The sequence below is a fragment of the Strigops habroptila genome, chromosome 9 (assembly GCF_004027225.2).
Source record: "Strigops habroptila isolate Jane chromosome 9, bStrHab1.2.pri, whole genome shotgun sequence".
In the NCBI taxonomy this organism is placed as follows: domain Eukaryota; kingdom Metazoa; phylum Chordata; class Aves; order Psittaciformes; family Psittacidae; genus Strigops; species Strigops habroptila.
Genome location: NC_044285.2, coordinates 19,021,906 through 19,038,577, shown reverse-complemented (window position 1 = coordinate 19,038,577; position 16,672 = coordinate 19,021,906). Strand labels below are relative to the sequence as shown.

Genomic DNA, 16,672 nt, shown 5'->3' with positions numbered 1-16,672 from the left:
AATTTCGTGGCAGATTCAGACGACTTCTAGATTTGTAGCTTCTGTGTTTTGCTTTCCTTTGCTACCGGAGTATGAAAAATGAGGGTCTAGTTGTCAGAAAGTAGAAATGTGTGTGCTTGAGTGACTCTGAAACCACTGGTAAGTTGTAGTGCTTCCACTTTAGTTTCTTTCTGACTTCTGGTTATCAGGGATGTGAAGTGGTCACTTGTGTTTCAATTGCAATGCAACAGAAACTCAGATTTTTTTGTTTTTTTATTTTTAATTATTTTTTTTTTAATCTCTTGACTGATGCTGAATTTGAAGTTTTCATTTCTTTTTACTTAACAAAATTTTTTGGGCAGAATCTTCTGTTTCATCTGCTATCTTATTTTCTTCATTATTGCCTCTGTTAGGGCTGTACCCTTTTAGATGTGAACTAGCGTGATGGCCACCGTGTAGCTCACTTTCATCACAGATCTTCTGGGAGATTTCTTTTGCAGTTTTCATGTAGAACCCTAGTGCTCTAGCAGATGCTTACATCTAAATGTTTAAAGCATAGTCAGATATCATAGTTATTGTTATTTCCAAAATCACACACCTTTTTACATGAGGGCTCAAAATGGAAGAAGGACAGGGAAGGGTAGTTTTATCTCTTTCTGTAAGGGAAAGGTGGGAGGGCAAGATATTTCATGAGGCAAGAGGTTTAGCCCAGACCATATCTGTTTACATCAAAAAACACATTCCTAACACAGGAAAAATTAATAGAGCACCTTTTTAACAGAACTGCATACAGGATCCTGCTTAACCAGGAACAGTAGGAAGAAGAAGCAGCTGAAAGAAGCAAACAGTAGTAGATCTCCACTGAAATACTATTATGTTGAGAAGCTGTGAAAATAGACTATTGCCTTTATAGCCATAACACAGTGTACTGTACCATGGGCTAATATGAAGTACTGCCGTACCTTGCTAACCAAAAGAGCAAACCCTTGGTAGTCCTGGGAATCTGGAAAGCTCTCAGGAGCTGTAAAGTTATTGAGAAAAGTCATATCACAGAATGAAAGGGTTAAAAACTTAGAGTGTGAAATGTGTTCTCTGTGTCAAAACAAACAGAAGTCCTTTCTGTTTATCCCAAAGAAGGAGTTTAAATTGGAATAGAAGGATACTCATGAATACAAAATACTTTTTAAGTTAGTGGGCTGTGGAATTTAAAAATGAGAAGTTTTGTGGGTTTGTTCTTGGGTTTGGGTTTTTCCCCCCCCCCCCATTTAAAACGTGACACAATTGGTAGGTTTATTTATTTGCTTAACTGAAGCAAATATGTTTTAGAATGAAATAGTTAATAGCTTTCTTTTATGCCTCCTTGCTTATGCCACATTTCTTTACTCACTCCCCCCCAAAGTGTGTCTTCTAAACAACTAAAACCATTTATGGAATGCAATTTCTTATCTGATTTTAGTTCTTAGTCATGTTGTCAGTTGTTACAGAAGAAAGACAGAACCCAGAATTACTCTTTGGCAGGTAAAAAGCCTTTTTAGATCACCTTTAAGATTAAGCCACCTCAGTATTATGAGACCACTGGTTTCCTGCTGCAGCTGATAGATTGTTTCAGTAGTTCTTATTATTTTAAGGTTTGAAGATTTATAAAACCTTTTGCATTAAGGAAGCACTGATCCAAGAGCTTTCCAAGCTTTACATTGGTAATACACTAATAGGAATAAGCAGACAGGGTTTATCCTGCTTTGATAGACGTGGTATGTGTACCTTTTTCAGTTTCAGAGTGCTGCATCTGATTTCTGAGTGGGATTGTAAACAGTTCGAAGTAGTTTTTTAAAAACAAGAGTTTTAGGTGATGTCTGGAACAGATTTCTTTTTTTTAGTATCTGTTAAAGAAATTGTGTCCCTTAAGGGTAGAATAATTCCAAATACTGCCTTATTTGGTAGGGGTTTCACTCTGTGAACTATTTCATGTGGCAAGAGGGACTTCCAAGGAAAAGGGCCATGGACATTCTCACCTGGTAGCAACAGTTGCTCCTGGCCTCTGTCCACTTTTCATCAACTGGTTGGTTACTGGTAGCACTGAGGTAATCTGTTAAATGCTGGTGGACTCTCGATGGGTTTGTACTATTAATCAGTATTCTCTGGGAACTGATCTCAGTGTCATTTTTTAGTGTCCAGTCTGTTAAGTTGGCCTGTCAAAAGGTGTGTTGGTAATGGCTCTTGTGTGCATTAGAGCACATTTTTAAAAGGGGAGGAAAATGTTTTCACAAAGTTAGAGTGTTATTTACATCTATGTAGTATCTTTTTATCCAAAGGTCATATATTTCAGTGTTAAAACAGTCTGCAGGAGGCAAAGTGTAGTTGTCATCCTTTAATACAAGCAGGGAAACTATGGGAATAAATTAACCCCCTAGTCTAAAACCTTAGCCAGTCTCCCCTCATGCAAGAAGGGATTGGGGTTTTTTTCCACAGATGTATATTTTTTTACTTACCCTTTTTATAAACTATGTAAAGCGATATCAGATAGTATGGAAATGGGAACCACTATTATCCTGAAATGGGAACCACTGTTATCCTGAAAAAGGACTGTAGCACAAAAAGAGGAGAGTTAGGAAATGAAAAATTATATCCTGTAAGAGTCTGCTGGAGAGAAGATGGGAATGTGGTGTGGGGTTTGTTCTTGCAGAGCCTTAAAGCTAACTGCATGTAACAGTACAGTTTTTTCTTATTTTCCTTATGGTATATCAGTGCCTTTCCAAGATAAACTTAACCTTGTAGGTTTTCTTGGTGTAATAGGCTAGAGTCCAGCTAAGCCAGTTATAAGATATTATACCAAAATACTGTTTACTGGAAAAAACACTGAAGCTCGAAGTATTTGTGCAAAATTCAGTTTCCAAACAGCTGATGAACTATAGGAGAGCTGGAGTGTAAATAAAACAAAACTCAGTTAAACTTTAAAAACAGATCAATCCCTGCTTCATGATTGGGTGAACAGTAGGTTTCATCTGCACAGAATTGCAGATACAGGGATTCAATTAAATAAATTCAGAATTTGTCATCATTTTTCAGACAGCTTCCATTTCCAAAGCTAAAGGTGTGTGAAGCTGCAGATGTTTAATGTCTATAGCAGTGTTTGGGACTGTGTCAAGATGCAGAATGGTGTTTTCCATTGCGTGGCTAGAGCAATGGGAGTGTGCCTCGTGTGCCACTGGGTACGTTTGTTTGGCTGTGGGGAGTCAGGCAGTACGGAATACTGCGGGAGCTGCACGTGGCATTAAGGGGATACAGCATAACTCCGGTTCGGGCTGGGCAGGAACTGCCACAGACTTCCCCAGTTCTCCCCAGGCACAGGCTGCTTGGGGAAGAATCAGGGCTGTGTGTCCAGCTGGCATCTGGCCGCCCTCGGCAGGAACGTGCGGGAGGAGAAACCGCTCCTTCCGTACAGGAACTGCACAGAATCCAGCACTCTGCCCTCTCGGACTAATCCTTCCTTCCATACATTCGGTGTACAGCCAGGAAATCATGGATTTTAATGTGGAAGTGCTGAAATACATCGATGTTACTATTTCAAGGCTTTTTTCTCTAGAGATGAAATGTGGGCTATAAATATGAACAGATCTTTTTCCCTTAGCCTATAAAATATATTAAACCAGCTAAAAATATTGAGCCCACACAAAAAAGAAAACCTTACTTCAGATGATACTTGGTTTTAATTTTGTTTATGTATTTGCTATATAAACCTTTAATATGAATATTCCTCACTTTCCCATTGGCAGTGCAGCCACATCAGATAAAGTATTTGTATTTGCTGAACATACTATTTATTTAAGTTGACATTATGGTGACGTTCTAAAACCAGTCAGCGCCTTATGTCCTTTCTGATATTTCTTTTGCATTCTGAAGTATCTGTTTGTGGCAATACTAAAATCTTAATTAATGACATGTAAATAACTTCAGATAAAAAGACATTAACTTTCCCTTTGCCCAGTACGTTTCCAGTTATTTATCATTCCCTGTATGGTGGAGTAAGCATTGGAGGAATACAAATTGGGGGACAGAAGGAAGATTAACTAATTATCTTGAAATGTTCGGATTTGGACTCAACAGTATTTCCACATAGTCGCTGGATCAGGTGTTGATACCATGCTGTATTAATCTACAGTGCATACAAAGAGTGTGCAAGGAGTACAATATGTACAAAGAGTTTTCTCTTTCCAAATTGTTGGTAGCAATGATAGATTCTATATCCAAGAACAAGTCATCTTGCATAGATTTCCAGTGCTTTGAAACAGTCAGAAAGTTATTCTTACGTCTCTGACACTGCCAAGAAGTCAGTATAAAGGATATTAAATTAAAATGATTTCTCCAGGGTTCACTCGGTGGGAGGAGGGACTTTTTACTTCCCTTCCCCTTGTGATCACATAGCAAATGTTACCTTTTTTTTTGGCAGAGGACCAACATGCAGCGGGATAAGGGGATGTAAGAGGTAATTTTTAATGTGGCAGAACCAAAAATTTATTCTTCTTGTTTCTTACTGTGTGATGCTGAACACACCTTTAGAAACGTTGAATTTTGGTAAAAGTGTCCAGACGGGCTTTCAGAAGAAATGGAGAGCTGGAGCTTTTCCTGGAGAGGGAAGTTGTTGTACAGCATTTTTAACTGAGGACAGAATCCGAACGGGAGTTTTAACTTACGTAGCATCTTTATAGACTGAAGAGAAAAAAGGGAATTTGTCAACAGAAGTAACAATGTAATATGGTTATTTTCTATTTGAGTAGTGTTTTGATAAACCTTACACATTTTGTATTCTGATGCCTGATTGTAGATTAGGAAAGTCCCTTTCTTTATCCCTGTGGTTAATCCTAGTTGAATTCCATTCCTCTGATGTTAAATGAAGCCAAATGGAAACCCGTCTTGCTGTCTTCTATCAGATGAAGTTACAATACGGTGTGGTGGGGTTTTTTTCAGTGCTTTATATATGCTTTAATCATGGAATTTGAGTAGATGTTTCAAAGAGAGGCTCTTTTTTGCTTAATGTGCTAGGATATTGCCGAGGCAGTCACCATTGTAAATGACATTCTATGAAGATACCTGAGATATTCTGCTTCTAGATCATCTGTCTGGACTGCAGCAATTTGACTTTCCAGTGGTGCTGCAATCTACTCCTTACGCTCAGCAGAGTTAGTGGTCATCTGTTTTACTGTCCAAGTCCTCCAGTTATTTGTGTTTTGGCTTTTCATTTTGTTTCCCATTTTAGCTCGTGGCTTTCTGAATTAGACAGAGGTTTCCTCCAACCTCATTGCCCACAGAGGAAATAGCAATGCAGAAAATCTCATCAGGACATAATCTCCCTTTATTTTTCTTGTCATAGAATAATTCTGGCTGAATATCAGTGGATTCAGCTGACCAGATGATAAGAGGTTCAAGACTCAAAATTCTGCAAATTATTTTTATTTGTACTTTAAAAACGTATATGTTTTTTCAGAGTCTCTTGAAAGCTTTTAACAAATCTCTTAATTTTTAAAAAGAAGAGGTGTAGGGTACCTGTTCCTTGTAATTCAGTGGAAACTCTCTATTCTTGCCCCAAATGAGTATTCTGATCTTTGTATTTTTTTAGTACATGTGACTATTGTGGTATATTCCCCAGACATTCCATCCTTTCTCTTCTCTCAGAGTAGTTGATGTAATTTTCTCTTTGCCATTACTGCGTGGTCACTTTGTGAATGCTTCCTGGCCCTTTTACATTGATCATCTCCTGTTTTATGGTAAGCATTAATATCCTTCCCCCCTCTCTTCCTTCCGGTAGAGCTGTGTTTGCTTCTAGTCACAACAGTATTTTTCCCACTCATCCTGATCAATTACCAGCTTCGTCCCACTTCCAGTAGAAATTGAAATGATCAAACCCCAAAGGTCTACCAAACACTGAGCCTGTCATTAAGAGCAGCCAGTAGCAGATATTAAGGCAATGACTGACAAATACTTCCTTGCTACTTCTCTCAGTCTCCAGTTAAGGGACTTCAGCATTTTAATCATCTGCCTTAGTGCATCTACAGATGTAGAAGTCTACATCTTCCCATTCAAGGGAATGGGAAGTTGTAGTTACTATCTTCCCATTCAAGGTAAAGAAGGATAAACTATGAGTGTGTTTGGACTGCTTTATTTTATACTTCAGGATGAGCTGAATGATGCCTTGGAACTGTGTATTTCTCCTTGCTGCCTAGCAGGAGAGCATAGGTGAATAGCTCAGAGGTAGATGTGTAAAACTAAAATGAATCCTAACCCACGTGTGACTATATCACTCCCACCTCTGCATTTTGGCTTCATTACTGACCTTTGTTAATTAAATGCCCTTTCTGAGGTAGTCTGCAAAGCCGCTACCTTTCACTCATTCAAATAACCCTGAAGAGCCATTTCTTTTATGATGCCTATAAGAAATTAGCCAGGTAGTCTGCTGTTCTTTTTCCCTTACTCATCTCAAGAGTGAACTACTCAGCTAAGTAGGAGGAAGGGTTGAGTGATGGAAGAAAAGTAGGATAAAACCATGTTGAAAATGAAGATGGCAGAAACTAGCAGGATGAACTGTGGAGGGAGAATAGGGAAATGAACTGTACTGAACAACAGAAACAAACATGTTGCTAATAAAGAAGCATCTTCATGGCTGTGCTGTTCACACTATTTCTGTGCCATTTCCCTGAAAAAGTAGATACTGAAATATCAGACACTTCAAGCTGACTGTATCTCCTTGTTATATTGCATATTTTACATGTTGTTTAGTATTGATGAATTTAATACTTCCACTCAGATTTTTGTGATTGCTTTATTGACATTCATTTAGCAGTGTTTGATTACAAAGATGAAAGTGCACGTTATCAGGAGAGTTTTTGCTTTAACTGCTCTTTGTTTTCTGTTTAATATTGAAGGTTACAACGATTAGCAAAAGACCTTGTAAAGCACCTCCAAATGCAGGATAGCTGTGCGCTGGGGAACAACAAGGTTCCTGCTCTGGACAGGACTTTAGGAGAGATCTCTCGTATTCTGGAAAAACAGGTATTGTAATTATTACGATATAACTTATGATTAACCTGAACCATGTTGCCCTCAAATGTCACCAGTTTGGATTTGGGAATGTGTTGGGATGTGTTGATAAATACATGACCTCGGCGTAACAAGCACTGTCTGCTATTACACTTTTCTGTGGTGACTGAAGCAGTGGATGCTTTTCTGTTTACACATCAGTGCTGAAAACATGCTTGAATGATGCTGGATTATCTGGGTAATGACTTCATTAGGAAAGTAGTGGAACCCATTATTATCATTAGGGTTGTTTTTAACCTGGGCCTTTTCAGTCCAATTTATAGTGCATACCCACAAACAGCTTTTACAAGGGGCCCACACAATTAGCAGAGAACAGAGGGAAGAATTGGAGCAGCTTTGCTGTCACAGCCAGCATATTGTGGTGTTATGGCTGAGCCTTGAAGGAGCACAAATCTGTTGAGTTTTCCCTGAGTACAACTAAGCTGGTAGGTCTGTAGGATGAGGTTATTATGTGCATGTGTATGGGATATTTCTATGTTTTGAGCTTTTTAAAAGTACTGTGTTTGTAGAGCATGTCTTGGTTCATGGTAAATGTTGGATTTTTTTAATTGATAGCATAGCATTTGCATCTTTTTTACTGTTTCATCATGGTCAGTATGCTGCCAGAGTGCTTTGTGTCTTGTAATGGGGTTTTATGCTCCATTAGGACCGCAGTATTTGAGTTTTCAGATGGAACATTATGCTTCTTTCTCTCTTTAACCATTAGAAAATCCTTCTCTTTTGTATCTGTAATCATGAAAATGAGTTCTCAAGAGAAACCAAATTAATGAAATCTGAGGAGAGGGTTGCATCATTGTGGTTCCGAGTTGGTCTCTGTGAAGATGAGTGCTCTGCTCTCCACAGCTCAGTCAATATGGAACATAATTGCTAATAGCATGTGCTTTTAAATACTGAACGCTGCCTGGGATGCATATTCAGACATGTATTCTGTTAGAAACTTTGAGCTGCTGATCAAGTTTAATAGTGTTTTTAAAAGAGTGATGACATTTTCCAATCTTTGCGGTGTGTGTTTGTTAATAATTGAAAAATTCATTATTTATTTCAAAATACAGAAATAATGTTGTTGGATGAAGCCAATAAAAAGGTGCATTTATTTTGAATGTTATCTAAGTAATTATTGGAAACTGGTTTGGGAAAGTGGTGTTGCATCCAGCCTCTCAGCAGTAGATATTTTCTGAAATTTTCTTTTTAAATGAGACGTGAATTGCAGCTAAATGTTAATCATTGATTGTTCATAACATTTTACTGCTTGTGGAGTCTGCGGTGAGGAATGAAAAGATAAATTTGATAGTATTAATAGACATGCATTATTTTGTTGTTGATTTGGAGTTTTACCCCCAAAACATTACTCAGCCAGTAGTGAAGTATTATTATATCCGAGTGTCCTAATCAATAAGGTCAGAAAAGATTGATTTCAATAGCTGTCACTGTGTTTACGGCACAGATCATACATAGTCATTTATAGAAGTGGATAGTAATTCTCTTGTTAACTTGGGAGTCAGGAAATCAGCAGACACATCTTACATGTCAATGGGCGGTGAAAAGAATCTTGATGGTGTCAGTCATCGGCTGGGAGGAGGAGACTGACACTGTTAATTGAATTTCCCTGGAGAGCATAAAAATATACCATAATGTGGAGGGAGGAATGAGGGAGTGGGAACCACACAAGCTGTCAGTGTGTGTGAGCTGATAACATTGATTTACCCTTGCTAATGGCCTGGGTTGAATAAAGAATTGCCCTGAGGGAGGACAGAGTTCACTACAATAGATCCTTGCCACTTACTAGAAATTCTTCAGGCTCAGGAGAAGTCGGGCAAAAGTATTAGAAAATAAAATTGATCCAAAAAACCCTCTTTTCTTTTGTTAGTAGTTTACACTGACAGAAAAATGTATTTATACAGTCTCACTGGAAAATAAAGATTTGTTTTACAATCCATGAAATAAAATGCTGAGCTGCTGTTGGTAACAGTAAATAAGGAAAATAAATACCATTAAATTTCCCAACAAGAAGGAAGGGTTATTCAGCTCATTAGAAATTCCATGACTGTGCTAAAACAGCATTAAAGAGTAGGGGCGTATTATTTCCGCAGATTTCAATCATAAAAAAGCCACAAAGGAAAGATGGGCAGCCCTGTCTCACTGAGGTTTAGATAGAATAGAACAGATAGAATCAAATCAGACTGACATTCCTTATTGGACTTAATCTGTTGCGTTTCATGATAATGAATGAGGCTTTTTCTCACTTCTGAGCTTCTTTTATAATGTGAGAACGTTCTAGGATGAGGTATGCTTGCATGATTATTGAGGTCAGACTTGCTTTTGTTTGGCACGTCTTCCTGCTCTGCTGGACATAAGAAGTGTGCACTTGGGCCTGAGTCGTTTCACCAGTATAGCAAGAAGAGTTTGTTTAATGTAAACTACAAGGTTTTTGTGTATCTTCTAGATACTCAAATTTGAGAGATCTGTCTCTCAGGCAGAGATAGCTCTTAACCACTGTATTTTTTGAAGTCTTGTCTGTTTGCTGTAGCACCTTACCCACTTCTCAATGAACACAGAATTCATAGGCTGCTGCCGGTTCCCCATCCAGCACAGCAAAATCCACAACTTTCACTTTGAATCCAATGCATGATTTGAGTGCTAATAAATGAAAGAGGAGTTGCTCTGCTTTCCTTCAAGTGGTTGTTAGATCTCCAGACACTTCTTGATCTGTCCACGTTGGCTTACCTTGGATGAAGTTCTACAACCACTAGGGCTATTGGTGGTTCAATAGGGCTATTGAACCATCTGCCAGACCGGTATTTGCAAGTAAGCAAGTTGAAGTGCAGGTTTTGAGGATCTAATGTGGAGTATGGCCATTAACTGCATACAGCATGTAGTTCACGTGCATTTTAATTAAATAAACATAAAAGGTACTATAAAGCTATAAATCACAATGTCGTTCCAGTTTAAATAAATTTGTACCCCTCAGGTCATGTGTCCTTGCTTCTGCTAGTAACATCAAGCAGGAGGCACAAATCCTGATGGCGTGCCGTCCTCAAGGTGTACCTACAGCATGGACTGCTCAGGTGCTTGTTTGGGTGAGCTCTGGATGGCTGGAAGGCAGTCCTTGGGTTTTGTGCAGTCTCTCATCCTTTCTGGCAGAAGTCCCAGCAAGAAGAGATAGTCACTTTCACCTCTACTTTGTTTAAAAGTATATTAAAACACCCAAACACACACAGAGACATAACAGCAAAATGCATACATATGTTATCAGAAAGGCCTGGCCTGGTGTTGGCAGATAGTCATATGGGACCCTTCAAGCTCTTAGTAAGATTGATAACATTCAGTTTAAGATCTCCCATGAATGGGCCTTTGATGCTAAAAGAAGAACTCGTGTATCCTCTTAAAGAAGGCAGTGCTGATGTTTGAAACTGCAGGGCTAAAGCAGTTTTTCTGCCGCTGTTCTTTTGTTTTTATACACATTCATTCTTTGATGGACTAATTTTACACATCCATCGCTGAGGGCAGCAGTGTGTTTCAGCTGTGCAAGGAATTCCGGATTAACTGCTCAGGTTTGACTGGAGCACTCATACAGAAATATCCTGTGATAGAAACTTCCAGAAAACCGGTATATTTAAAGCTGCCTATCCTATTAACATGACTACAGGTACAGTTTTAAGTTGCTGTTGTTTACATTATTTCTTTCCCTCCATGTGTAGAGGTGAGATTTACTAATTAAAATCCTGAAATCATTTTCTACTGCACAGACATTAGACATCACGCTGGCTGAAGCCTATACATGTCTGAGGCTGTGAACCTGACTTGAGTCAGAGGTTACTGTCTCTCAGGTGGTCATCCTTAGACTTGCTGACACAACATTGCTTCCCTAAAGTTCTTCCAAAAATTTCATTTTCAGAGTTTTTTTTGGGGGGATCAAGGTTTTAAAAGTCCTTTGCCCATGTGATTTGACAGAAGATCTTACAGATACACTTCTGAAGAGAGGGCTGCAGCCATAGGGGAAAGTTCTGTAAATGTCCAGCCTAAGCAAATCTGAAAGCTGAAGCTCCCTGTCCAACATAAGGCACAGAGCCCTAACAAACAAGATTCCACTGGTTCTCGTGTTCATAAAACATGCTATAATTTTCTAAATTTTTGAGAGTAGCTGTGTCATTAACCTCCTTCACACTCCCTAGGTGCTGTAAAAATCCCAGCAAATAATAGTGAGCGCAAATTCGAGTTGTTAAAATGTAGAAGTAAAATGGATCCAGAAGATTAGGAGGCTTTTACTAATTGGGACACAGTGCTTGTAGTAACGTACCAGCTCTCTCCATACAGTTCTAAAAGTAGCTGCTTTTCAATAGGATGAGTTTCAAGATACTTATTTTTATTACTAATTCAGGATAGTATCCTTACTCAAAACAGATTTCAGGGGAAAAAAAATATACTTCCTTAGAAAAGGTGTAGTTTTGTAACTGAAAAATGTGTGAATCTGAGCTGTTGACAGCAATGTTTTAATACGATGCTTATGACCTCTGAAACATGCTCTCTCTGTGACCATTAATGGTTTGTTTTGTGTTGGGCAATGTTTTTGGTTTTGTGATTTTGAGATAGATTTTTCTGCCTCCTGCTTCAGCAGTCCTGATGTCAGTTATTTACATTGCAGTAAAATGTTTGTCGTAGCTTTCAAATACATGGGGACTGCAGACAGACAGTGTTTATCCCATTGTGTAGACTGTCAGAAATGGCTGGCTTTAACAACACAGGCGGGCCTGGTATTTATATTTTATTCTTTAAACTGTCAGGCCCATTGGGTATGGTGACCATAGCCAGTGTGAAGATTAATAGGCCAGTTTTGGAAGGCACTCTGAGTTGCCTGGCCAGCTCTTCCTGATTCTGTGCCCCCCCCAACTCTGAATCATCAGAAACCAAAACAATAAAATTACAAACTGTTGAAGAACTAAGGTATGGAACAAAAGCAACGTTAAATGGAATATGGGCAAGCTTTTGTACTGTTCGTGACAAATTTCTTCAAAAGTCTCTGGAGAGATTTAAAATTGCCCTGCGTGTGTGTAAATAAATATGTATGACATATATATGCAGACAAAATACAGTTTAGAAGCAGATACTCTATGCTGTAAATAGTTAGTGTTGTTACTTACGTAAGAATACAGTGGGAACTGTGATTCCCAAACTCTTACACTTTTATTTTTGATGCTGCCAGAATTTGTGAAGCTGGGTAGCTGCATGTTTCTTAGTGTAGCAGAATAGTGGAGCCATCAAAGAGAGAATTGAAAGACACTGAATATAGAGGCTGGATTTCATTTTCCAGAATTACAGGATCCTGGACCAACTGAAAGGCAATAATGTATCTTTAAGCTTTCCTTACCTTGCTGTTGGTTGTATTTGAACTGGATGTGGCATTATTGCTGCACATAGTCGTTGTTGCTTTGAATGAGTATTAGACAAGATACTGTAATTTGATATCAAACTTTTGAAGGAAGTTTGAATTCTTAAGCTAAGCAGGAGTAACGTAAATAGGTAGTGTATTTTATGCTAGATTATGCCACTGGAAAAATCAGACTGGCTTTAAAGTACACAGGCCATAGCATGAGGTTTTATTTTATAATTGAAGAAAACTGTCAAATGTGAGTTAGAAGCAGCAAATTGTAAACCTAAAATTTGGCTGAAAACAACTGATCCAAGCTTGGCTTGGTTCTATTAATCAGCTATGCTCTTTAGAGGCAAGGATGGTCAGTACCTCTGAAGAAAGCAGGAGTGTTGGCAGGCGGAGCAATGAGTCAGTAATCTTTTCAAAATGAAGACTTCTTGTCTTTGGAGCATTGAAGGGTCAGCTGAGAATAAGACAGTGGCAAAAATCCCTGGTCCTAAAAAAAACCTGTGATGATTTCCTCCCCCTCCCAAATTATCTTGGTTGGCTTTTATATAGGAAAAGGAGGAGATAGAGAGAGGAAGACAGCAATAGATGAGTTGGAAATGGAATAGATTCCTCATTTCAATAGCAGAGCATTTCTGTAGGTAAGCTACAGTCCCTCCCTAGTTAAAGTTAAGTGTTAAAGATAACTACTCCTCTAGAAGAAACGCAGCATAAAGCCTGATACATGGGTTCATCAAGAGCTGGAGAAACCACAGGAGGTGTCAGCTTATTTGTCACTCTCTTACTACATCAGAAAAAGCATCATAGGGTATTATATATCAAAAAGAGAGGAAATTACTGGTTTAGTGATTTTACCTAAGTCATAGACTAGTGGCTTTACCCAAAATATAGCTGTATTGTCTGTATTTTATGATCTTATGTATATACTTGCATACACATCCAGGCATATTATCTATTATTTAACACACACAACCAATTATATGGCCTCACAGCCGATTCATTTCTCAGTCTGATTGAGGCTTTAAAAAGTTAATTAATATTTCTGTTTAAGCATTATTATAGTAATGAAAAGCTTGGTCAAGATGCTAAAACTTTATAGGCATGTTTGTGATCAAGAGCTGTTTGTGTTTTGCTTGACAGTGATTTCTGTGGTGCAGCCCATTTCTGTTTTCTTGTTTACTCAGTATCTCCCATTCCTCCACTAGAGGACACTACTGGCAGAAACAACAGCTTGTCCTTTCCATCCATAGAACTAATCAATCGATTTAGAAGTAACATTTTCTTTTTGGAGGAAAAATGCTTCATAAGATTTTAATTTGGGTAATACTGATGTGACTTCTAAGGCCAAAGGTATTACCTACTAAATTAGTTTGCATGTTAATTGTCAAAGTTCTGTGTTTAGTTCTGGCTATGTTCAAAACAGGCATTAAAATGTTGTTGATTTTTGCATTGAACAAACAGGCTGCCGTGTTGTTCAGTTTGAGTGTTCCTGTTGGAGCATGCCTTCATCTTTGTGACATCAGGTTCAGCCAATTCTGTGGCACTTCACGTGCCAGTGTGCTCTGAATTCACACAGCTTTTTATCCTACTGAGCTTCTTACAGCAGCAGGTCTCCTGGTTTGGGTGCATTAGGATATTTACATAGGTAACAAGCATATATCCTGTCAAGACTTAAAATGTGCAATCATACGTAGTGCTCTATAGGAAAAAATAGAAGTACACATATGCACAGTATTCATTAAAAGGAAACAAAACAAGGTAGGCCACCTGCCCACCGTTCAGCAGGCACATTTATGAGGTGCTGTGGTCTGTGCTGTCTGCATGTCCTGCTCCTCTGCAGTGCAGCTCGGGGCGGCCCGTCTCCAGTGCTGGAGCAGGAGCTGAGCTTGCCTGCGGTGGCAGCAGTGTCCCAGGACCAGGGCTGGGCTGACCTCTGGCAGCAGCTGGCAAGGCAGATTCATAGCTCTGGATGAAGGCCCCAAGCCCCACATCAGTCCTGTGCACTTTCCACCTCCACCCTCACAACACCCTGTGGAGTCCTTGCTGCTGTCACGCTGTAACCTACTGCCTTTCCCTTATATCTGTGATATGTGCCTTTTGGCTCTTAGCCAGGGGAGGATTTTGATAGATAGCATGCAGGTTTACACTGAAAAGCTGCCTTTTATATTGGGCATTGGGCATTTTATGGCCAAAGTGTATAAAAAATAAACATGCACTTGCTGTCTTAACTGTGCTTTCATCTTTATGGTTTCTGTTCTTTATGAAAGTAACCGCTACTTTTAATTTTTATAGATTTCCAGAAGTTCTAACTTTAAGGTTCATTTCAGCTAAATATACAATGTATTTCTATACAAAGAGTGGATTAATTTTTCAACTTTGAATACTCCTGCAGTAGCCAGTTCCAGAGCTACAGTCATGAGAAGGAGGTTGAGCAACGTTGAAAGCCTGGAGTGTGCGGTATTGTACTGTATCTACCATCTTGATTGCATATGGTCCAAGCTGCTACTGTTAGTAGAAACATCAGCCAATCTGATCAACTACAGCAGCAGATCTGACACTAGCACAGTGGCAGTGAGTTCAAAGAGCAGGCAGGGGGCAAACACAGGAGGAGCTCTTTGGACAGCATTTCCTACCCAAACAGCCTTTCCCTGTCACTGCCAGGAAGAAGTCAGTAGGTCACATGGGTGTTATGTATTGTATGGTGGACGGGGCAGGTTTATATCATCAATAATTCGTTAGCCCAGAGTTTCTATAATCTCTGGATTAACCTTTTTCTCAAGATGAACATGTTAGTAAAGGTCAGCCACAGAATATTTTTTAACTCGTTTGCTGGAAATGGTATTAAAAGGCAAGCTCAGTTCACAGATAAGCTCTGCAGTGTGCTTATTCCAAGATTATTCAGAGGTTAATGTACTGTGCACAGTGGAGGTAGTTGATTTCTGGTTCTCTGGGATGCAGTTAAGTGTTGTTAGCTTCCAGTGCACTTACGCTGTACTGCTTATGGCTTTTTGCTTTCAGATCAAGCTTTTTTTCCTTCTACATCAGTTTGGAACTAATACATCATATCAGAATGGGTATAATGGAGATATATGTATATACACACACACTCCAAGTATGCATAGTTTCTTCACTAAGCATTTACAAGACAAGAGATACATTTTAATACCATTAGAGTACAGGCAGTGATTTCTCAGTGATGAAAAAATGCCCTACAGAGGCACATTTCTGCTAATGAGCAGGTGCCAGTTTAGAGATCATGATGAAGTAATGATAATTACAGTTTCTAAAGAAATTTAGTTTTTATTTCATTTAGTCTGCTGGTGTATCTGTACATGTATTTTCTTGAAAGTATTTTTAACATTTGACATCTGATTTGAGCCATCACTTCGACTTGAGAACATATCACTTAGAGGTCTTTGTTGTGTGTTCTCACGTTTGCAGTCCTTCACAACCCCACATTATTCCTCAGCCTTGCAGTCCTGTAGATGGGGTGATCCAAGAGGTCACAAGATCCAAGAGCGTACCCAAGGCAATCAGTGTGAAAGCTGGGATTAGAATTCACATGCTTTTGACTGCACTACAGGTCTTTAAACAACCATCGCTCCCTCTCTTTATGTCTCCTCCCACATAATTCTAATAGCTTTAGGTTTGCTTTCTTGCACTGGTTTTCATAGTTGAGGTTCAGCTGAAATCGGTGCTGCTTTCTAGGGGCTGAATGCTTTCAGTAGTGAAGTGACATCCATAGGGGTGTAAGATTCAGCATTGAAAGAGATCTGTAACTTTCCTACTCACCGGACAATTTCTTGTCCAACAAACTGCTGAGAGAGAACAGGACAAGATCATGTAATTGCGCTTTTTAGGTACTTGTTTAGGAACTTCTGTTCACGAGATTATTCAGAAGAAGTCAAGATGGCCTTAGCTAATGGAGCCATCCATCTATGGAGATCTAGGAGCAGTTGTTCTCGGTGTTAGAGACGTAAACCTTTATCCTTGCTTTCCTCCTTTAATCGATGCACTTACTAGATGCCCTATTATTTATAAATAGAATAAACATATATCTTTAATAAGCACAAATGCTGCAATGCTCAGTGCTGTCTTTTGCAATATCTATAAGGACAATTCTTATTTTTCCAAGCAGTATTGGCTGTTTCCTGTTACGCTACTTAGCATGAATGAAAGCAGCTAAACAGGTAACATGGAATTCAGTAGTTTACCTGTCTTGTCTTT

At 39.0% G+C, this 16,672-nt stretch overlaps 1 protein-coding gene across 6 annotated transcripts in view; it reads left to right on the top strand.

The window, feature by feature from the left end:
* The window catches only part of SCAPER (S-phase cyclin A associated protein in the ER), a 148,061-nt gene that overhangs the window by 69,731 nt on the left and 61,658 nt on the right, over positions 1–16,672 (top strand). For all 6 annotated transcript variants that reach the window (XM_030496783.1, XM_030496782.1, XM_030496784.1 and 3 more), the window contains one exon: positions 6,897–7,023. In XM_030496783.1, the coding sequence (XP_030352643.1) occupies positions 6,897–7,023 (127 nt within the window). The remainder of the gene's footprint in view (positions 1–6,896; positions 7,024–16,672) is intronic.